Source organism: Falco rusticolus, chromosome 8 (assembly GCF_015220075.1).
Source record: "Falco rusticolus isolate bFalRus1 chromosome 8, bFalRus1.pri, whole genome shotgun sequence".
Classification (NCBI taxonomy): Eukaryota; Metazoa; Chordata; class Aves; order Falconiformes; family Falconidae; genus Falco; species Falco rusticolus.
In genome coordinates, this window is record NC_051194.1 from 24,874,942 (window position 1) to 24,898,676 (window position 23,735).

Below are 23,735 nucleotides of genomic sequence, written 5' to 3' on the forward strand. Positions count from 1 at the left end.
GCACCCCAACACCCTGCCGTTATTCCAGCCACCAAAATCCCCGCTGCGGCGAGGAAAACACCACTTTCGGGACGAGCCGGGGCTCCGCACCCACCCCGAACTTTGCTCAGCACCCTGCGCCTCCCGCGACGAGCCGCCCCCGCCGGCATCCCCCCTCCCCGGCCCGCGGCGGCGGGGCGCTGAAGCGGCAACCCCCGGGGCGGCGGGGAGGGGAGCGCGGCCGGGGCCGGAGCATCACCCGCGCCCCGGCGACAACAAAGCTCCGGCAGGACCGAGCGGGGGGAGCCCCCGGCACCGAGAGGGGGCAGAAAGTGACAGGCGGGCGCCCGGCGCCCCCTCCCCGCCGCCCGCGGCCCAGCGCGGCCGAGCGCCGGGCCCCCCCTCCCGCTCCCTCCCTGAGGTAAACAAGCGGGCGGCCCCGCCGCCGCCGCTCCCCCCGCCCCGCCGCCGCCCCGCACTCACCTCAGCGGCCCCCCGGCGCCCGGCCGGCCCCGGAGCGGCGCAGGCGGAGACGCACACAAAGGGTAATAAAGGGGGAGGAGGGGAGCGCGGGGGGTGGGGGCTGCCCAACTGCCTGCCGCTCCCCCACCGAGGTGCCTCCCGCCGTGGCCGCCTCTCGGGTTCGCTCTCCCTCCGCCGACGGCCGCGGAGGGGTGGCGGAGGGGGGGGAGGGGGGAAGGGGGCAAGAAACTCCCCGGGCTCCTCCGGCGGGGCTGGGGGGTGGGGGGGAGAAACTCGGGGCGCCTGGCACCGGCCCCCCGCCCCCGCGCCGATGCCGAGCGGAATTAGCGCCCTGTCCCTTTAACGGTATAAATAACGGGCCCCCCCGCCCCCCCCCGCGCTCCTCATCATCAGCTGCTGCTGCTGCTCCGGCTGCTGGGGCTCCGGCGCTGCCGGGGAGGAAGAGGGGAGGCAGCCACTGCGCATGCGCCCCGGGGGAGCTCGGGAGGCCGCGGGGGGGGGCAGAGGGAGGGACGTGCCTTCCCACAGGGCCGCGCGCGCCGCGCGCACCCGGAAGGAGATCCGGCTGCGGGGCGGAAGGAAGTGGCGGGGTAAGGCCGGGGCGGAAGTGAGGGGGCGGCTGGGCGAGGAGGAGGAGGAGGAAGAAGGGAGGGAGGGGGAAGGCCGCCGTCACGTGAGGGGGCGGCGCGGGGGCTGCCGGGAGCGCGGCAGCTGGGTGGGGGCGGCGCGAGGGTGGCCGTTGCCGCGGCCGCCGCCTGAGGTGAGGGAGTGGCGGGCGCTGGGCCGGGCGGCCGCTCGTCAGCCCGCCGCCTCCGCCGGGCGCCCCCGGTGACAGGGGACCGGGATATGCGCCGTCTCCCTTCCCCCCAGCTTCGCGGGTCCGGGGGGCTCGGCCGGCGGGCGGGCTACCGGCGCGCTGCCGTAGGCCGCCGGCTCAGGGCCGTCCCCCGCACCGGGAGATGCCTGGAGGCCGCATCGCCGCTGCCGCGCGTCTCTCCGGTGTGGCGGGGCGGGGGGAGCGGCGCCTCAGTGCCTGCCCCTGGCGGCGCTCAGGGCCCTCGGCGCGGCCCGGGAAGCGCGGGGGGACGGCTCGGAGTGGCGGCTGCCGGCGGCGCTTCGGGCTGAGCTTCGCAGCCGCGGATAAACGAGAGGAAGGGGCGTGCTCCTCCTCCGGCCGCCTGGCTGCTGTTGTATTCCGCTTGCATTAATTAACCGCTTCGGTTCAGCTGCTCCAGCTTCGTGGTTTCGTGCCTTGTACTCCTTTGTATCCGCTTCCGTAGCGACCACGTTGTTTATGTATGTTTTTAGCAGTCGGTCTCGTCCTTTGCATACTAAGCTACCGTTCCGGGAACTGAATGACACTGGCTTTACAACGGAAGGAGAAAAACTGGGAGAAAAGGGAAAAAAGCTGTGCTAAAATAAGCATAAATTGTTGCAGAGCAAGTCTTGGAAGCTTTATGTTAGCACAAAGAAGGAGAATTGTTTTTTACTGATGCTGCTTATTGGGAGAGGCACTGTAGTTACTGTTACAAGCTGCACCAGTATAAACATGGATAGCTCGTTCTTCTTATAAAAAGTTAATTGTAGTGATTTTGAGCATTCTGGTAGCTTGTTCCAGCTGCTGAAACATGAATACATTGTTTCAAACTATCTTAAACGCAGTTAAAAGGGATAAACTACACTTGGTGGCTGGGCAGAGGCAGGCACGTACAAATGTCACTAGATAGTTCAGCTTTCTTGGAGTAGCAATTTTGTTCTTCACAATAACTTATCTCAACTGGTAAGTGCACGCGTTGTACAATTCCTGGTTCTGTGCGAGGTCGGCCTTTGTGTGGCTGTGCTGTCTTAGTGGAACTGGGCATGAGTTACAAATGTCATTGTTGCTGTTAACTTGCTAGAAAAACTTGGAAGTCTGTTGTATCAGTTGCATTAGGTACTGTTTGCATTACATGGAAAAACATCGAAAAGCAAATGCTGTTCAGAAGTTTTATGTAAACATGGATTTAATCTAACAAGAAATCAAAAATGCTTTTAATGTTTTGGGTGAGGTGAACTAGTACAGCTATCAGTTAAGAAATAATTTTCTTTACAAGTTCTTACACATGAGTAGCTATCTTGTTTGCTATGCTAAATTTAGTTCACTAACATCTGAGTACAGTTTCTGACTAGTGTTATTTGGAAAGCAATGTTACTTGTTATAATCTTTGTATTCTCTTTTTATTTAAGATGAAAACTGCAATGAGTAAACGTAGGTTTAAGGAGAACAGTGAAGCAAACAGAGAATGCATTTCACAGGTTAGTAACATCTCCATTAACAGACTTTTTGAGTTATTAAACTGACATCCATGTTTTGTAGTTTTTTTACTAGACCAGTTAAAAAGGCATATACAGATACATGTAGTTTCTAGGTTCGTAAATGGTTTTGGTATTTATGTTCTGTATTTCAGCTTCTTACCTGATGTTTGCTTTCTTCAAGCGTTACAGTAATGATCTACTTTTTGGAGTCTTAGTGAAAATGATTAAAGGTTGTCTTGTGCTTTTAGAGCCATTTGTGGCAACAGATTTGCATAAAACTATTTTTACTATTCAAATTCCTTATCTTCCAGTTTGTAGGGTGAATTGGAATCTAGGCAACTTCTTTTTAATGGCCTAGGTTAGACAGGACAGCAGCTGCCAAATCAGTTTCTTTTTTTTTTTTAAATCTTTATTTGTCTGTTTTCTCACAGTGGCCACTTCAAAACTGTGGTGCATCTTGTAGTGAATTATCTCTGGTTCAGCGATTTCTTATATTTTAATATTGGAAGACAACCTTTTCACTTGTAAGTGGACAATGCTGATTGTTCAGGTAGATTATTCATTAAACCAGAATAAATCTGGAAATTAAATCAGCAAGACTTTAGTAGAAGAAAAAGTAACTGAAAAATCAGCTAGGCAAGTACAGCTCATATTAAAAAAGAATTCTTTTCATAAAGCGGAATTATTAGTGAAATAGATTTCTGTTGGTGAGGAGTAGTTCACAAAGATGCATCCACATGTGTTTATTTTTAAACCAAAACCGCCAAGAGCTGATGGTGATAATTCCATTATAAATTAGACAAGTGTTAGAAGAAGATGTATCTTCAAGATACTGTAAGCGTGTTGGTAATGTACCCCAGGACAGTGACTGGTTGGCTAAAACGGGCATCAGCGAGTAACTGCTAACTGAGAGAAAGGCAAAACATTTGCCATGCAGTATTGCCTTGGTATAGGTTTCCCTGGGATAAAACACTGCACTCTTTCATGATTTTCTTTGGATTCAGCAGAAATGAAAAAACACCTCAGTTAAGGGGTGCAGCTGAAGAATCTAGAGAAAAAAACACATGGAGGGGAAGATGAGGTAACTCTGGTTAAGAGAATGGAAAAGGACGTATAGATGCGCATGATAATAATATAGCTAGTTTTCAGGTCAAATGGACATTCACTTAGACTGAAAGACAAGGTGCTTAAATGTGATTTTAAAGTGAAATAATTTCATTTATAGTTTGTCTCAGCTGAAATCAGGACACAGATTAAACTGCAGAGTTAATTTTCTTCTTAATAGCTGGCATAGAGCTGTGTTTTGGGTTTGGTGTGAGAGTAATGTTGAAAGCACACTGATGTTTGTAGTTGTTACTAAGAATGTTTATACTCTGTCAAGGACTTTGCAGTTTCTCAGGCCCTGCCAGGGAGAGGGCTGGAGGGGCACAAGAAATTTGGAGGGGTCACACCCAGGACAGCTGACCCGAACTGGCCAAGGCGATATTCCATACCATAGACCATAATGTATCACAGTATATAAAGTTGGGGGGAGTTGGCAGAGGGGAGTGGGGAATTGCTGTTCAGAGACTGGCTAGACATCGGTCAGCAGGTGGCAAGCAATTGTATTGTGCATCCTGTGGTTTGTTGTCTTTTTTTTCTCTTCGAGTTTTATTTGTTTGTCTTTTTGTTACCTCCTTTTCCATTCTAACTACCGGTATCAATATTGTATTTTACTTTATTTCAATTATTAAACTGTCCTTATCTCAAAGCACAGGTTTTACCGGTTTTTTTCTGTTCTCCTCCCCATCCCACCAGGGTATGGGGTATGTGAGTGAGCAGCTGTGTGGTACTTAGTTGCTGGCTGGGGTTAAACCATGACACACTGAAATTCTTTGACCATGAGCACTTAAATTGGAAATTTAGCATTATAAAAGGGTGGAATATGGAGGTTATTTTAGGATAGCTTAAATGGCCCATCAGGAGCACTAGTAATATAGAGAGTTCTGCCAATTAGTAAAAATAGAGATTGTCCAGTTTGCGTGCTGCTAGTCAAGTAGTGGGAAGAAACCTGCTACGATGCTGAAGGTTGGTGTTGGGGAATTGAAGATAGAATTTTAAGTGACAGTTCTTAACAGCAGTTAGTGCAGGTGTATATCTAAATATATCCCAAGCAATAAATCCAAATTAATAGTTAAAAATAACTGTATTCACTGTGCAATGTGCAGGAGTTCAGAACTTGATCTAAAAATTAAGCTGGACAGACTTCATTCCATCCTTTGTAAACAAGCTTCTGTTTCATACTACTTCCTGTCCCCCTTCCAAACTTTTAGGACCAGGGTATCTTAACTGAGTCTTGGAGGAAACTGTAAATTTTATACTTTCTAATGTTTGACTGTTGTAGGTAGGCTGTAATGTTGTGAGTGGTGCAAAAAGTGTATTCACTGGGGGTTTTGGGGAATAACTATGTGGGTTATGTCCTGTTTAAGTCAGCTGGTAAATGTTTTCTTACCTGTATTACACAGCAGGTTTAGGACTAAAGACACACACTACTATAACTTAATTGAATTTTCTCTTTTCTGCTACAAAATTGTCTGGTAAACATTCACCCTACTGCAACTTTATCCTTACTTTCAAGACCTCTTTATCACTGATAACAATTAAAATATATATGCTACAGAACACAGAAACATGCATATTTTACTGTTAGCTTATTGCCATAATTACATAATTGGTACATTCTGGTGTTTGGAACACCAAGCATTCTTTCTGTCTTGTGTTATATCCATAGGTGCAAAAAATTCTGCGTGAAAGATTCTGTCACAATTACAGTACTGGGAAACTGTTTGGAGTTGAACACCAGTACAGGTAAGTGAGCAGACTCAAATACAAAGTAATTTCTACTTTAAACCGCGGTAGAAAATCTATCAGGTGAAGTCAGAATTTTCTGCTACCTCTGTTTTTCTAAGTTATACAGGTTTAAATAACTTGCACAACACTTCCAAAAATTGCCTCTGATTTTAAGACTTTTTATACAACTGCTGCTTGCTGTCTGTCAGGCTCTGAGTTTTGGATGTCTTGTCCTTGTTTCAAATCTGTAATTCCTGAAACACTTTATTTTTGAGCCTGAAAGATAACTTTTAGGGCATATTCTAATGCTATGTTAAATGACCTGACCAAGCAAAAAGTTAAATTCTCTTGTTGTGAATCTTAGGTTTTTGCTTCAGGTTTTCTTCTGTTTTAGTAAGCTGTGTTAAAAGTAGATCTTGAACCTTGGTTGCCAGCATCATGTTTCTTGGAAGTAGAGACCCATATTCAAAATAAAACTGCTTCCTTGGGGTGATCCAGATGCTGAGGTTGAAGTTATGAAGAAGGGACCTATTGTGATGATAATGCTATCCTCATACTAATCCTTTTACAGGTGCAGGTCAAATTCTAAAATAACAATTGTGTCTAAAAAACTTGTTCTAAACAGTCAATTTTTCCAAGGGTAACTTTTTGCAAGTTGAATTGCCTGATGTGAGCATTAGTTTCCTTTTCATTACTAGAAGGAAAACAATATTTCTGTTATTAAAAAAGTGTAGCGAAATGTACGTGCAGAGCTCACATAGGCATGTTTGTTGTTGTGAGAAATTTTCTGTCATATTAGTATTCTACAAAAGAAGCCTCCCCTTTTTCTATTAGAATTCTGAAAAAAACAGTTTACAAACTGTCTTCTACCTGATATGCCCCTGTTGGTGAATTATACTGGTGAGAAAACACAATTTGCTTCCTGACTCTTTCTTTCCCAAGATGTATCAGGGCTCTTGGCTATAGTTAGCTCTCAGGTAGTGAACAAAAGCATGTACATTTGCTAAAGCTGTTCCATGGTGACTCTTATTAGTCCTTTAGAACCAACTGCATAATGTCCAATATTCTAAGTAAAAAAAAAAGCTTATTTAAATATATACATTTGTAAGCATTTGAGAATTGGAAGTGTCAGTAGCTTTTGTAAGTACTTTAAATGTGGTAAGAGGTGATAACTCTATCTGAAGATAATTTAGAGTTGTTCGTTCATTCTTCTGGGTGGGAATAGAATATGAACTTGATGTGCAGTATTGCTGCTATCATTCGTAAGCTTTGAATGCCTAAATTTACCATATAATCAGTTTTATGAAGATTGTGAAACTGTATATATTTCACTAGATTATTAATTTTTACTGTCATCAAGGTTTTTCTTCAATGCATTTGCCAGACTTCCCTTTTTTTTAAACTATAGTGGTATCACAGAAAGCAATCTTTTTTTTTTTTTTTTTTTTTACCCCCTCAAGAAAGGAATAATTATTGAAGTCTGTCCTTTCATGGTGGAGGACTGCAGAACTTTATGAATTAGTGATAGTCTCGATTTCTGCATGTTTTAATATTTTAAAATATTTTCAAAGATCTGATCACGCAGCCTTTTGTACTTTATTGTATTACATTTTGCATGCCTTGAGTGTTGGCTCTGAGAGTAAGTTGAAATGTATCAAGTTTTCTCTTATGTTCTAAAGATTCTTTGCATTTTCCATAGTTTCAGTGAATTTTGTCTGGTTTAAAGCTTGTAACCTATTGCTGTTGTTAACACAGACATCTGCTGGAACTGCTGAAACGAACTGTGATTCATGGAGAAAGTAATTCTGCCCTCATTATTGGACCCCGAGGATCAGGAAAGACTGTGGTATATACATGCATTAAAGTTTATACAGGGTCACATGAAGCGTGAGGTAGATTAGCTCCCAGGACTTCAGTGAGGTTAATTATCATCTCTGCCTGTTTTATAAATAATTTCAAAACATTCTAGGACTTCTTGTGAGCTAATTCTGTTGAATGACAATATGGAGAAATTGATCTCCTAACACTCTTCTAAAATTTGTCCAGTGCTGAGTTCCTAGTGGTTTTCTAAAATAGAATAGCTTCACGTGCGGCTGACAAAAACATGTACCTGTCCATCCTCACAATGACTTGCAGAATTATGCATTGTTTTGGAATTCTTTTGTGTGTCTTCACCAGGTTTCATGACATGTTACAGGTACCCAGAACATGTGAAATGGAAATAATTTTATCAGAACAAGTTGCTTTTTTCATTCAGTGATCTGACTACATCGTAGGTTCTGGTTTCTTTTGGCATTTCTCCTATTAGAGTTCTGAAATTACTCTTGCCACAGAGGAGCTCATCTTTGCAGTTAAACCCATGTTTTCCTTACTCTTGAAAAGTTAACCTGCTACTGCTTTTGGGCTTCTGCTGTAAAAATGACTGAAAAAGCATCCAAAACTTAAAAGGAGTAGGCTAAGGGGTGGATTTCTACATAGCTGTTTACAGGTAGAGAATGTAAGCTATCTTAATCCTGTTTTAAACATGTTGGAGAATATTGTTACCTAAATTCCTAGGAGGTAGACTATTGTGTGGTAGTTCTAGCTTAGAAGTGTAGGTTTTTTATTTTAAAGGAGCTTTTTTAGCTGAGTCATGTGAAGGAATGACATCTAACTTAAGTGTTAATACCTTATATTATGCAATAATAATACCTTAATATTATGCAAACACTTAAGTCTTTTATGTTTATGTGAGTATATAGAGTGTTAAATAGGTTGGCTGTTAATGCAAAATGTATTCAAGATTGATAAATTAAAAGAAAATTCGCAAGTCTTCCCAAATGCTAAAGCAAGTGGCCTTCAAGCTTTTAAATGCAGTTCAATAGAAATAAATTAATAGATGGGAAACACATCCGTGATACAGCTGACACTGATCATTCTGCCAATTTGTTGACAGCTTTCTTGTTTTGCACTTCAAAACCAGTCAGTTTTGTTACCTTCTTTTGTTAACTGTGACACTTCAGAAGAAGGGTCACTGCCAAAATCCTGTGCGAGTGGTGGTGGGGAAGGAGTTGATAAACCAATGGCAGATGAGGATTTCTCCACCTGTCTACTTCATGCTAGTCTTGAACTGGAATTTATTTTTTCCTTCATTAGGTTTACAGATTTGTAAGTAAGCAACAAGCACTCTCATACTGCAGAAAAAAAGTTTTTTTAGATTTTCTTGTATTTGCAATGTAGACTTTAAAGATACAGTTGAGACTGTTGGATAAGGGGCTAGCCAGAATGGGTGGCATCTACTTATTGGGCATAAACCTGAGAAACCAAGGGAATAAGCTTTTTTTGTTCCAACTATCCATACAGTAAATGTTGGCACCTATAGTAGGAGTCTTAACTGTATCTGCTTATAAATACAATATCGATGGCAAAGTATAGATGAGCTCTATGCTGTGAGCAAATTGGAACAAATGTGAAAGTTTAAAAAACCCACAACAGAATGATCCCTGAAATAGTACGTGCCCCCGCTCCAATCACCAAACTCAACCTTATTTTTATTACTTAAATTTTCTTCCAAACCTTTTTAATAAGGATAGCGAATTTGTCATCCTTCCTGCCAGAATATAAGTAAGTAAATAATGTATGCAAAATGATTGATTTTCTTACTTTGTATCAAGTAAAAGATGTTAGTTTTCCAAAAGTACTGCTGGAGACAAGAAAATTGTATGTGTGTGTATATGTATGTATACATACACATGGATGGGAGCTGCAAATGCTCAGCTGAGGAAGCAAAAGCAAAGTTGTAGCAAGTGAATAACACTTCATCTGCTTAGGTGTATTTTAATACAAGTTTCTTAAGACTTTTACCAAGAACAAGTTCTTGATGGACTGTAAATTTGGGAGCCCTAAGTTTTATAAGAGTAGTTGATGTAATTATGTGCAGTTTAATTTTGTCTCACACTTCCTAACTTAAAGAGGAAAAGAATAAGTAATAGTGTCTTTAAAAATTAAGTAAAGGTTTTTTTGTTCTACAGCATCTAATAAAGCTGAATACTATACTAACTCAAGACAAATTCTCTCACATCTCCGACTCTGAAAGCACTTTTCGATCAAGCCAAAAGCCTGAGACCCCCAAAATGAGTGCTTAAAATACTGTAGTTCTTATATTTCTTTCTCTCCTAATTCAGCAGAATGAGCAAATATAATGGCTACAGTCATGGTAGTGAATGCAAAGTTGTCATTTTAGTCTTGAAAATACTCAAATGCTGTTACCTAATGAATCTGCACATACTGCTTCCTATCAGATAATAGCCACTTGTACATTTTACTGTTAATACATCCATCTTTTTATAAAGAAATAACGTAATTTTTTTTTCCTAGTTATTAAACCATGCCTTAAAAGAGCTCATGGGAATTAAACAAGTTCAAATGAACCTCTTGGAAGTTCATCTGAATGGCAAGTAATACAGCATTATTCAAATGTTGTGTTCTGTTGCTCTGTATTGCATGTACTGAACAAAACAATTCAGTTTCAGTAATTGTAATCTAGCATCAGTTATGGACGCGTTTGTCTGTGAGCTCCAAAACACCTTTCTTTGTATCTCTCTATACAAAGAAAACTTTTGTGCTTTTAATGACTTTTCGAAATGTTAAAAATCAGTTGTGACTGAATTGATTGAAGTAACTTATTACTTATGGAAAATTACTAGTCTTACTTTCTGAAAAGGCATAACTTTGTAAGGCTGGAAATGGGGAGAAGCTTCTTGATAAGTTTCTAGTGGCTGTAGACGTGGCCTCCTGGAGCAAAGGAGAACTGCCAGTTCTTCATGAAAAATCATGTTCTTTCAGGGCTTCTGCAGACTAATGATAAAGTGGCCCTGAAGGAGATCACCAGACAGTTGCACCTGGAAAATGTGGTTGGGGATAAAGTTTTTGTAAGTATCAACTTTATTACACTCTTTGCTTATCTCCCTCACAAATCCTTGCCTAGAAAACTAGCTTTATGGAAAGGAGCTTGTTGAGACTGAATGGACTTTGAGAGTTTATTAGCAACGTTGTGATGGGCTGGCGCAGTCTTTTCAAAGCTTTCTCTTTGAAAATATTTAATGATTGATGGCAGTCGTGAACCGTGGCAGCATTTACTTGTGAAGATCCTAGTTTACAAACACTTCAAGTGTTTGCAGAGGGGTAGAGTATTTTGGAAGCATCGGCTTTAACATTTCAAGACAAAGAGTAAGCAAGTTAACCAGCCAAAAAGCAGTATCTTCAGTATATTTGCAACCTCTTCTAGTTCATAGGGAAATCTGTCCAGGCTTCCTAGAGCTCTCATTTTGCATAGCATTTCTGTTAAAAAATTTGCTTCTATTACCTTTTCCCAAAGATAAAAAAACTCATTTACATTAGTACTGAAGTCAGTAATAAAGAGAATAACTGAAGTGCCTCAGATTAAATTTCACTCATCTGAGTATGAAATAACGTGGACCAGCGATCTGAGCTATCCTGGTTGTTGCCTGTTACTCCATGAGTGTTGTTGAGAGACCACGTTCTGGTATGGCAGAAGGTCCTTCTGAGCAGCATCTCCTCCTTTGCTCCCAGGTAGGGCCTTTGAGATTGGCAGAGTTTACATAGTAATGAGTCAGGTGTAACACCAATCCAGGTGGCTAAAGCAGAATTATGAGAGGGGATGCAGGAAGGTGAAATCGCAATAGGTGAAGTTTATTTTCATCAGTTGCATTTGGAAAGCTGAAGAGATGAGATGTTACTACTTCAGTTATGAGAAACCAGAGAACTAGGCTAGAGGCAGTGTAGAATACAAGATGAAGCATAGATTATAGTTATTAGGCTTTATTATTTTCTGGAAATGCTTGCTTCTTAGGCTGTGATTTGGTTTCTTACTTAGTCCAAATTATTTTAGAGACAGAGAATGGAAAGCCCTTTCTGGTGGTGAGCTAAATTTTTCCCAAATACAGCTGCAGTAATAAGAGGAAATTGCAAGTACTCAACTTCAGCATAGCCATATGAATGAGTTGTCTCTTCAACAGAGTACTAGAACAACCTTTCAAAGCCCACAGTTCCACTACCAAAAATGCTGGAGGCATAGCTGGACTAAAATATGCTTAACTCCCCTATAATTTTCCCCAGTAAGTTATTGTGGAATATATAGTACTACTATAAACTCTGAGCCATCTAATCCCTTTGGTTGCACAGGGGCATGGATACAGTGATTTTCAGGACTGTCCTTACTTCTCTCTGTAGAAACTTTTCCTTTCTTAGCTTCTGCAACTTACATTTAGGGAGTAAATTGGCTTTTCTGCCTTCTCATAGGGCTTGTGGTCTTCAATTAGTTACTTCTCCTCTCGCAACTTGTATGCTTGAGAGTGTGTAAATGTGTGTGTAACTGAAGTAGGATAGTCATAGCAACTCGGTGTTCTCTGTCAAGAATGTTTGATGCTTTCATTGATCTAATAAGGTTGCAAATTAAAAAAATCCCTGCGAAGTGATCATTCTCAGTGGAACACGTTAGGTGGCACTTTTTGCATGTGTGTAGATGGAAAATGAGTATGCAATAGCTATTTATGGAAGGATAAAGCTACTTGTAAATTTACCTTATTGTAGACATTCTTCTGATCACTAAATGCAGGTCTGAGGCAATTAGTTGGGGGTTTTTGGACTGTGGATCAATGTGGAGATGACTATCAGTCGTCTTGTCCTGAAGAGGTTAGGATTATACAATGTAAAGTAACATTATGAATTTTCAAATTGTGCTGCTTTTGAAAAGGTTTTAGAAGGAGATGGACTTCATTACATGTCTGACCTTGATGTAGTTACACAATTGTGAGAATGACATTGAAAATCTATTGTGAAACTTTTTCTTTTTTTCCCCTCTGTATAGGGCAGTTTTGCTGAAAATCTTGCATTCCTTCTTGAAGCTTTAAGGAAAGGTAAACATTAGTAGCCCCTGTTCTGAAACTGTGTGTGCGTTTGTCACTTGGCTAGAGAAGTTAGCATATACATGTTTTTCCATCTACTCCTACAAGTGGTATGAAGAAATCTAGTCCAAGAATGTGTCATGGTTACAAAATAATGTAAAAAAACAGGTAATTCTGAACAAACATATACCTAACATAGTTGATGCCGTAAAGGCTTGCTGTGTTGGTCAGCTATGAAGGATGGATTCTTTTATCCAGATGGAAGCTATTAAAAATAGTAGTTTTTCCTTAAAAAAAACACCATAAAGTCTGTCTTCCCTTGCAACCAGAAATGACGCTCGGCAGAATACTACAAAACCTTACCAATTGTTCAGTGTATTTTTCTTTTTACTGTTGTAGCAGTACATATGGGAAAGGAGGGCTTAGTGAAAAGCTGAAAGAAAACATGTGAATTGTTAAACTAGAATTTGTGAAAGCTGTACAGGTGGAAGTCTGATGAAATGACCATGCTAACTTCTAAAATTGCTGTCTCAGGAGACCGAACTAGCAGTTGTCCAGTCCTGTTTATACTGGATGAATTTGACTTGTTTGTTCATCACAAGGGTCAGACGCTGCTCTATAACCTCTTTGATGTATCCCAGTCAGCACAGACTCCATTAACAGTTATTGGACTGACATGTAGACAGGTAAGAAATTACACTTGCTCATGCAACATTTTTAGCTGTTTTAAAGAGACTTTTTTTGTCTTAGTTGGAATGTTTTCTCCTCTCTTGGAACTTAATTTTCTAAGACACTTTTCTCAATTATCCATTTTTCTGACTTTTGAATTAGGAAGAGTTGGGGGGGGATAGGGGGGAGATTAAAAAAATCCCGCAAGTATTTGTGCTGAGAGCAAACTTGGATGACAAAAAACCTTCAAAGCTTTCAGTTTTACTGCTAGAGGAGAGCAGGTTTGCATTTCTAAGGAAACACAAGGTTGTTGTCCTGTATGACTGCAGAAAAGCCATATTTATCCATGTGGCTGGTGTATATTATACTGTCCTTCTCTCCTTGGAGAGGCTGCTGTGCATTTCAGTTCCTCGGTCAGCAGTTGGCAAGAGCAGACTTGTATTAACCTACAGTGTTCTGTAGGTGAGCGATGTGTTTTTTAAGCAAACGCTTCAGTAGGGTGCCTTTACTGTAGTATTAGTGTGTTCAGAATGGGTTTAGGATCAGTGTTACACTTGCTGTGAGTTTTACAATGACATTATAGGGAACTGTGGACAGATTATGCATATACTGTGAAATAATTACTTAGTAATGCTATGGAACCTGATACTTCATAAAAATTACACTTTTTCTCAATAAACTGGATTAGTTGTGAAGATTGCCAGGTTATGACAAGAAGTAGTATTAAAATCTTTAATGGCAGCCTGGATCTGGGGTTGATTTGGTTTGGTTTAGGTGATATTTAGCTGAGCAAATTTCTGGTAGTTAATAGAATAGTTAATAGTTCATTTAGTAAAATACAGTCTTTTCTTTTGCTCCATTACTGTCCTGAGTCTGGTATCCTCATCACCTGTTTTTTAGAACCCCATATTCTGCTTTTGAATGTAATTAAGGTATAGTCTTCAGAGGCTGTACCATGGCTGTGGTGGTAGCTGTTGCTTCCAAGTTGGTTGGCTGGTAATTGTGTTGGTTTTTTTTTTTTTAAATTGCTGGTTCATGTTGCACGTGACTTGTAAATCGAAAGCAGTCTTCGTTTTTTTCACCGTTGGCTCTCTTTTTGGTGAGGAATTTCAGTATTCTTCATGCCTTCTTTTAGTGCAAGTAAAACCACCAAAACCAACACGCAACAAATGCTTAAAACCAAAAAAGCCGCCCCCCCCCCCCCAAACTCCTAGAAAATAGGAGGAATAATCATTCTGTCCCGGTAGGAGGTAGGGGGATAGTATTGTGTTTCTCTAAATGGATGAATCCCACAGCTTGTTTGTGATGCCAGTCTATTGCTATGTGTTCCGAGAAAAGTAAGCTTTTACTCCATTATCTTCAACCAACAACTTGATGGCAGACTTGCTTAGTTCTGTGTAACAATCTTAGAAGGTAAATATTGGCTCTTAAGTTGTGGGGGTTTTTTCAGCTCGATTCTTTCAGTCTGACAAAAGGCATGTGAACTGACAGCTGCCAACCTACGTATCTACTGAATAGACAACTAGTCTAGAGCCAGGATCGGCTGAAACATCTTGATTGCAGACTTAAGTAACCGAAATATTTACATAATCTATGGAGAAAATTTGCTGGGTATCCTAGCAACTAATTATCCTGTATGATGTAGTGCATCACGTGATTTGGGTAAATGGCTAGTTGTTAGGCGTTTCAAGGCATGTCAATTATAATAATTAGCAAAGGTCTTGTTAGAACATTTTAAGCCTGAGAATTTAATAATTCTTTTTTTAAACACAATTTACTTTGTTATTTTCTCTTGTAGTTTTTAATGTAGCAAAGAATGCACTAAATAAATTTGCTTTTTTTAATTATTACTTTTACTTTTTTTTAACAAGGATATCCTGGAGCTCTTGGAGAAGAGAGTAAAATCAAGGTTCTCTCACCGACAGATATATTTGATGAATTCCTTTGATTTTAAACAATACATTAGGATATTCAAGGAACAGCTTTCTCTTCCTGCTCAATTCCCTGATGAGTCTTTTGCACAAAAATGGAATCAAAATGTTCAGGTATTTAAAGCTCTTTATACTTGGTTTTAGTAAAACTTCTAAAGTAAGACCAGTTCATAAGTGTAAAGGCTTTACCTAAGATTAGTATTTCCTTTCACTATTTAAATTTGGTAGGGGATAAATCAAATTGTGATAGAGAATCTTTGCTTACAGAAGACTGGAGGTGAAGTGTCACAAGACAGTCCAGAAAGTTAGGGTAAGTTGAAAAGAATGGTATTGTCAAGCGTAAGCTGAGCTCTTTCTGGAAGTTAGCTAACTGGTCGCTTTTCAGGTGAGAGTGAAATGGATTTGCTGAGATGATGAAAATATTTTTTATTATTTTTTTTTTAGCACCTCTCGGGGGATAGAACTGTGCAGGACACGCTGCAGAACCTTTTTCACCACACTAAAGATCTGCGCTCCCTTCATTTGCTGTTGGTATGTATTTGAACAGGTATATATAATATCTTCTTGATTTACAACAATCAGTAAACACCACTTGTGTTTTCCAAGCCAGTTATCTGAGCTTTATTTGAAACATCTTTTTATTTAGCAGGCTTTTGACAGTACTGGTTTCTTGCACGCTTTATCAGTCCATGCTTTATTTATGAATTTAAGTAGTTCTAATTTCTGCAGTAGTTACATTGTGAGGGTGTACAGTTTTATTAAAATTGTGGTGGGGTTTTTGTATTTAAAATAACTTTTGCCAAGTCTTTCCATTATAAAGCAAAACTGTAAGTGAAATACTTTCACAATATTTTTTTACTTTTCTGAGATTCTTTTTCGTTGCTGGTGAATCCTGAAAACTCCTTGTTCTGAAACCTACTTTTTCTACCTTTGTCTGTTGTTACAGCCAAATGTTCCTCTGTTTTTCCTCTTTCACTAAACACGTTACTGTACTACACCTGCATCTCTTCATCAATGTCTGTCTGCTTCAAAGCTCAGTAGATGTTGGTGCTGTTTTTTTACTATGGTCTTTTACTGTATTCTTGCATCACCTTAGGTCCCATGTTGCCCTCCTCCTGACACCCTTAGGGTTTGTCTGTGTTCCTCTCGGGCTTCTTGAGCTACTCTTGAATAACTCTCTGGGTAGGTATTAAAAGCATATCGTGCTGCAAGAGCTAAAATATTTGTTGTTGTCATCCTTCTTTCCACATCTCCTTCTTCCTAAAACGTTGCTCTTGCTATGATGCTCCTGAGCACAGATTGCTCGTATTTATGGAGCAGTCGCTCCAGGATACCTCTTCAGTAAGAGCGTTCCCACAGATCTACAGTCTTGTTCTTCACAAAGAGGAAATGCTTTTGGTTTTTTTTATCACTTCAAATTTCTTCTTCTGCAGAGTATCAGATAAAATCACTTTGAGCTGTATGGTTGGGCGCCACTTTGTTTTCCAGAGCCGGTTTCAAATACGGAGCAATTCGGGTAGCCCAGATGCTGCCCTGAATTCGTCCGTTACCGTATTGCTAGGCCAGGAAATGTGATCGTAATCTCTTAAATCTTGAGGTGCTGGAAGCTTGAGCTACTAATCTCTGCAGAGTGACCACGTTATCTGGCATCAAGGGCCCGGGGAGGCCTTCAGAATTTTACTCTGTAGCTTCAACCTTTCTTGTTTATCTTAGGGGAGAGGAGGAGGGCCTCCTCGCTGTGTGGAGAAAAATTAGACTTCTGTCTTCCTGTTAACTTTGAGGGAAGACTTCGGTGTTCCTAAGTAGGTGGTAATGCTGACAGTGAACTTCCTGCTATCATGATAAATGAGCTGAAACTTCATGCGTGGTCAGGCTTTCTTGGAGGGTGTCTTTTTTTTTTTTTTTGTTAAATCTGTTAAAAAAACTAGTTAATACGAATTCAATAACATTCATTCCAGAAGTAACACTTATTTAAACATCTTAAAATATCTATGTGCTTCTGTCAGTGCGAAAAGCCCACTAAATGGACCTGCTTATCTTGTGTTGTGCCAGTATTCAGATTTTAACCTTCAGCTCTGTGGTGGGCTGTTGTTGGACTCCCTGCTGCTGACAGCTTTTCCGAGCACTGGGTTTATAGCCGCTCTAAAAACTAGATCATAAACTTCCTGCTCTAGTTCTGAAACACAGAGCGTGATCAGTCCTTTTTTTTTTTTTTCTTTCTTTCTTTCTTTTGGTAGTTCTCTGTTTGCTTGAGTTATGAGATTGCAGATATTTCTAGTTTAGGGGCACCCAATTCTGGCTGGCTGGAGTGAATGCCGGAGAAGGAGCCCATGGCTATCTGAATAGCCTCCCTATAAGCTCCAAGGTGTGTCAGAACTGAGGCTGAAGTTCCCGATTGCTTTCTTCAGCATGTTCTGATTTTTTTTTTCCTTTACAAAGGGGCAGTTTCACCCTGAAGTCATCTTGCTCATGAAAGTATGTAATGCAGATTCTAGTGCTTCTCTAAGTCTTTTGTGTTAGCTAAAGTGTGGCTTAACCACCCCGCAGGATGAATTTTTCTTTAGTTTTGAAAATGTGGAAGTGTCTGCCATTTGAGCTGGTGAGAAAAGCTTCATGATGGGCAGTGTGGTGGTGGTAATTGGTGCTACTCTTGCTAATTACCTGCTTTTTGATAGCAAGGACTTGTTTGCAATGACCAACTATTTTAAATTACATGTAGTGCTCCCTGTTGCTTTGCCTTGTTGGATGAACACAATTTTCCATGGAAACCTACTACCTGTTTCATCTTGTGGTACCCTACATGGTATTAGGCAAAACCTTGATCCTTGGAAAGCTTGGAAGAATTGAACAAGTTGAGTTTTAGCAAAGTAATTTTTTACCCGAGTAGAAATAGGTAGCTCATAACTCAGCTGGTAAAATAGTTTTGCTTTTGGTAAATGCTGTTTCCCTGTGGTTTCTCTCCTGTGGGTGACTTCATGTGGTCTGCTGCTTGTCTGTCTGTGAACCTGATAAACCAGAAGATACTCAGTGCTCCAGGCTGTTTGGTGTAGTTACCTGTTACAAATTTCACTAGCCCTGAAGCAGAGGGGGCAGTGACGTACAAGAGATTCTGCTGTGTTTCCTGCATTTCATTTGACAGGTCTGTTAGGACTTGGGGCTGTCATTTCTTTACCCTCCCCTTCTTCCCTGTCTGATTTCCCTTTAAGCTTTATAGTATAAAACCCCATTCCATACCTTTGGAAGTCTGGATGATTGTGCAGGTTTTGGGGGCTGTTACACCTATAAGGACGGAAATGTGGCTGGAAAAGACTGGTGGTAGATAGCATTGGGTGTTCTTGGTGAAATACCTCAACTAAATGTATGAAATGAACAGTTTTTCATCACGCAGACCTGCAAAGTGAGGAGGTAGCTGCTAAAAGCCATTTTTTCTGTTGACAAATATTAAACTACACAGTATTTACGATGCAGATAGTTAAAGCCCTAAAGAGCTAGTGAAGGTCGTTGCGGTGTGCCTGCTGCTCTGCAAAGGCTTGTGGATAAGCAGTAGCTTTGGAGGAGCAGTGGCGGAAGAGGTCAGTTAACTATATATTCAGGAACTTGCATTTGTTCAAAACACACTTTCTGTGACAGGTAATGGAAGACTGTTAAAGATTCAAATTGCAGCTCTGTGAGTTTAGCAAACGTTCTGCAGGGGTAACTAGTGTCTTGTCAGCTGGGGGTGCCTTCCGACACTTCCTTAGCACTGTCAGTGACATGAGTGTGCTGTAGCTTTGTGGACAAAGGTACGTTTAAAATAGTTGTAAGTCATCCTTACAGCAATCACTGGAGTATGCTAATCCATTGAAATTAATATAAACAAGTTAATGAGTGTTTAGCTCCTGTAGTGAGGAGCTTTAAAGTTTTAAGCCTGGCAAACCTTCCTGGCAAAATGTAGTTTTAGCTACCAGCTATTTACAAGGTTTTCAGTGAGCCTGCTTCTGTGTGTAGGGTTTATTCATTAATGTTTCCAGCAGGTGACTTGAGGGGAAATCTGTTCTTCTGAGTTCCATCTCCAAGTGGAAAGTATGTCTGCTAATTAGGAATTAAATGAAAAATGTCTTCTGCTTTATTTTTAGATGCTTGCTGTGAGTAACATTACTGTGCATCACCCACTTATCACTGCATCAGATCTTCACGAAGCAAGCAGGCAGTATAGAATGGACTCAAAAGCAAATATCATACATGGTAAAGCTCAACTTTTCCTCCACAGATGTATGTTAGGAGTAAGGAACGCGTCGAGTCCCTCCCTGCAATTCCCCTGGTGTAAGAGCTGCTGTGTAGGGCAGTGTCCCCCGTTGGTATGAGCTGCACGTGGACTGTCTCTGCCCGTGGAGTCTGCTCTTGCCTAATTTGTGTTCATACACACACGAGGAGATAACATTGCCGAGTAAGCCAGAAACCGAGTTACAGAATAGCTGATGTAAATCCTGCTACGCAGGGAGCTTGGGCAGTGCGCTGCTATGGCGCAGGCTCACAGCTGTCGGCACCAGACGGCCTGCCTAGTGCTTCAGTGCCAGCCAGAGAAAGCAGCGGCAGCCTGGGCGAAGGAGCCAGTCTAGGCGGCGTTTCTGTGCTGTGGTGGAGGAAAGGAAGGCGCGGGCCTGATCCTGCCAGTGCTGGGAGCTGAAGGATTCCTAAGGTGCTTTGGATGGGAGCTGTTGCAGCAGTCTGTGTTTGGTTTTGTACAAAAACTTAAGTGAACTCCAGCAGCCCGCAGACACCTGCATTTAACTGAGCTGCTGTGAACGCGATAGCAGCTCCTCTGCTGTGTCACTGTGTGCTGCTGCCGCCCTCGTGCGGGCCGGGCACCCTCCCTTTCTGAGCCTAGGCAGGTGGGGCGTGCTGAGCACTACGCTCAAGTTTTCTCCGATGAGCGTTTTGGAACCTGTGCAAACAGCCAGAAGAAACAAACATCTCCTGGTGATGAGACTAAGGTTAAGTATAGCTGCGGAGGGAATTGCTTCCCTGATCAGGAAAAGTTAACCTATCCCATTACTTCTTTATGGCTCCCAGATTTTACAGGCTTGGGTTTACCTTCAGCCCTGTGATTCTCAAAGTCTGCTTAGTACTGGGGAGCTAATCTGCTATGTCACTTCTTTAGCTTTGAATAGCAAATAACCTCTTCAAAATCTCATTTGATGCCATGCTGTGCAGTAGCAGGGAGGTCGTCTTGGTGCTGCTAAAAATTCTGTCATGCCATACAATCTGCAATGATGGCTTTTATTAAATAACTGTCTTTTTGATGGAAGCAGACTGTTTCTTAGCGTTCTTGCTTCAATGGTCTGAAAAACAAGTATTCTCTTACCTAGCCTCTCAAATTCTGGAATTTTTTTACTTTATGACGATGCATAACACAAATAGGTGAGGTCTACAGCATATAAAAATAGAGTTATAAAAATAGTATGGGAACTGCTTGTGTTTCTGATATGCTTAAGAGAAATATTTAGAGCTCTTGTCTTTCCCTCTAGGTTTGTCTGTCCTGGAAGTCTGCCTAATTATAGCTATGAAACACTTAAATGATATTTATGAAGGAGAGCCATTTAACTTCCAGATGGTTTACAACGGTAAGAAAAATGCATGGCTTTACAAATACTAAATCATTTACTTTTCCCTAACTAACTTTTTTTTTTCTATTACTGATGCAGAATTCCAGAAGTTCATACAAAGGAAGGCACATGGTATGTACAACTTCGAAAAGCCAGTTGTCATGAAGGTAAGCCTGAAACGTCATTTCTTTTAATTGTAAGGGTTTAGATGTTGGGTTGTTTTCAGCACACGGATTTGAGTAGTCAAATGTAGCCCTAGAACTGAGACAAGGGGCTTCAGGGCGGTGTGTTTGGGTAGTGCCTGGCCCCTGGCACTGCTGCTGGCCTCCCACGCCCTGCTACTGTTCCTGGGTTGAGGAGCTCCAGGCTGTGCTGTTCTGGTAAATAGTTACACTTGAGAGTTTAGTACCAGCGTGAAGACCAGCAAGTGTGAGCTTAACTGATTCAGGACTGGGGTTCAGCAAGAACGTATCAGAAAAGCTTCCAGAGGAGGAATTTGTGTATGTGTGTAGGTATCTTAGAGCTTGCTCGTTCACTCCTGATGTTTAGAAGTGATGCCTCCAAAATTTAATCTTACCGCATCAAAAATTGCTTTTCTCGATCCAGTCCCAGTAGATCCGACCGGTATGTGGAATGAATTTGTAGCCTAATACGTCTGGTTTTGCCTCTCCCAACTACAGTCTGGAGTGCAAATTGAAAATAAGATTTTGGTTACAAACCTGATGCTTCTGGGCTGTTGGGCTGTTGCTCAGCGAGTGTCACTGCCAGGCTCTGTTTGGGGATGGGGTCCTGGGGCATGATCCTGCTGCAGCGTAGCTGTCGGGCACCTGGTCGTGCAGGTGCTGCAGCTTCTGCTCATGAATGTAACCCAGGGACCAGCAGCCGGGTCAAAGCTTGCTTCCAGTCTTGCAGCTTTTAAGCTTGCAGTGGTTGTTTTTCATCTGACATTATTCGGTTACAATTAAACTAGGAATTCTGCAGTGCTGCCTGCACACTTGCAGTAGACTATTCCACTTAGTTTCCCCGAATACTGGAGCTGTTCCTGGTCAGTGACACGTACACCAGGTTCAAATACCTTTTCTTTAGGAGGAAAAGTGAATTCTGCTTCAGGTCGCACAGCTGCTGCACTTGGCTGTCTGTGCAAAAGGATGTGAGGTAAAATAGAGCTGGCCCTGAATGCCTGTCTGGGATCGCACGTCATGGGCATCATGAGCAGCACAGCCTGAATGATGTTACCTTCCATTTCCTCATTATTTTTTTTTCTTTCTTTTGTTTTCAGGCATTTGAACACTTACTACGACTGGAATTAGTAAAACCAATAGAAAGAACATCTGTACGTGCTCAGAGAGAGTACATCTTAGTGAAACTGTTTTTGGACAGTAACCAAATCATGGATGCCTTGCAAGTGTATCCAAACTGCCCAACAGATGTGAAACAGTGGGCAGTGTCCTCACTCAGCTGGTTGTGAATGTTCTAGAACTTGAAATACTACTTACTTTCAAAACTTTTGGAGTTTACAGTTAACTTTAGAAGATGTAATGTCTACCCGTAGCAGGGTGTTCAGGTTAATAAATCTTTGGAAGAAGCTTGCTTTGCTGATTGCTCTGCGCATTTTGGTTTTCAAGAACTACACTGACGTAGATTTCGCTAACTGAAGTGCAGCCCAGCGTTAAGGTTTCCTCTTGTGCGCAATTTCCACTCTGTAGGCATCGGAGCTCACTGGGTTTCCTGGTCTCCCATCAAGGCTGCTTTAGCTGCTGGCACGGGGGCAGGTGGCCACCAACAGCTGCAGGTCTCTTGCTCCAAGTGTGAAGCGCAGACCCGTCTCTATTGCAGTTCAAAGCTCGTCCTTGGTGTACTTCTCAAATTTGACTTGATGTAGAAAAGTTACTTAAGTAAAGCTTTAATCATAACTGGCTTCAGCAGCAAGCGCTGGTTTTGTGCAAAGCATGTCCCACCTCTGCCGGTCACCCTGTGACAGCACGGCACTAGAGGTGTGACTGTGCTGCCTGGCAGGGTGCGGGGCACGCACTCCTGAACACTGCTGCTGCCGTCGGAGCTGCTACGGGCTTTGTGAGGCGAGGAACTGGGTTTGCAGCTGTTCTTATGAAGGATCCACGACGGAGTGTCAGAAGTACGTTCATTTCTGGGTGAGTGCCGTCCTTGCAGCGTTGGGCACAGCCTGGTCCCCGGAATAGCTCACAGTGACCCCGCTGACAGGGGCGGCTGAGGGGGTGGAGGTGCTGTGCTGGGACCCTCCTGCTGCATTTCCCAAGGAGGGTGCAGGAGAGCGGTGCCGTTCTCTTCCCTGAGCAGAGCAAGTTGGCTCCTAAAGCCTGTGCGATGTCACATGCACTGCGAGTAGCCCGGTGGTTTCAGTCTGTCAAAAAGATGAAGACATTTTAGTGGCTTCGTTCCCTGGTTTCACGCCACTCCCTTCTTTTCAGCCCAGTGGTTACTGCGTTTGCTGCTGGGTAGATACTGTTCACAGCATCTACGCATCTTGAAGGGCCGAGCAGTGCTTGGTAAAGCAGGAGAACAAGTGATGGGAGTGGGGTGACGTTATGGTCTAGGTCCTGAAGTGATGGCTGGGGCAGCCTCCGTGATGCTATCAGAATGGAACGCCATGGCAAACTATAAATAAAAAGGCTGTTGCAAGGTTTTTCTGCAGAAGTACTTACCCAGAAAGGAAAGTACTCAGCCACGGCTAATCTCTTCCTGTCGCTGTGTAGGTCATGTAACTCGCCATAGTCTTCCTAAAGGGGAATGCAGGCGTTACGCCGTACTCGGGGAGCAGGGAGTGCAGGCGTTACGCAGTACTCATGAGCAGGGGCGGGGATGCCTGTTTCATTCCATAGTTACTTTGGGTGAGCTCACTGCTGCGCCTGCCCGAGGGAGCTGCCCGTTCAGGGCTATTGCTGGGGATCAATCCTGCTGCAGCAGCCGCTCCCCGTGCCCCTGCCCAGTGGCTCAGTAACGGGCTGGGGCCGGCGGAGCGAGAGGCTGCTCATCGGACACTCACCTTGCAGGCCCTGGCACTGGAATATCGCATCCTGTCA

General features: G+C 42.5%; 2 protein-coding genes across 14 annotated transcripts in view; one reads left to right on the top strand and one right to left on the bottom strand.

Moving 5' to 3' along the window:
* MBD5 (methyl-CpG binding domain protein 5) overlaps positions 1–648 on the bottom strand; it is a 149,365-nt gene extending 148,717 nt beyond the window's left edge. For 9 of the 10 annotated variants that reach the window (XR_005105627.1, XM_037396355.1, XM_037396354.1 and 6 more), the window contains exon 1: positions 463–559. The gene's annotated coding sequence lies outside the window, so the exon portion shown is untranslated. Of the gene's footprint in view, positions 1–462 lie in introns of all 10 variants that reach the window. The other variant, XM_037396356.1, reaches the window with a different exon arrangement.
* Positions 500–22,266, top strand: ORC4 (origin recognition complex subunit 4). Of its 4 annotated transcripts, none has more exons than XM_037396367.1 (14): positions 500–524; positions 2,689–2,757; positions 5,528–5,604; positions 7,342–7,432; positions 9,943–10,018; positions 10,411–10,496; positions 12,455–12,503; positions 13,026–13,177; positions 15,032–15,205; positions 15,536–15,622; positions 19,207–19,315; positions 20,599–20,694; positions 20,776–20,843; positions 21,956–22,266. In XM_037396367.1, exons 2-14 carry the CDS (start codon positions 2,689–2,691, stop codon positions 22,142–22,144), a joined length of 1,323 nt encoding a protein of 440 aa, XP_037252264.1. In that variant the 5' UTR covers positions 500–524; the 3' UTR covers positions 22,145–22,266. The 4 variants fall into 4 exon arrangements, with proteins under 4 accessions (XP_037252264.1, XP_037252260.1, XP_037252261.1 ...); XM_037396363.1 differs by lacking the exon at positions 500–524 and adding an exon at positions 1,149–1,222; XM_037396364.1 differs by lacking the exon at positions 500–524 and adding an exon at positions 1,254–2,242.
* Positions 22,267–23,735: the final 1,469 nt, after the last annotated feature.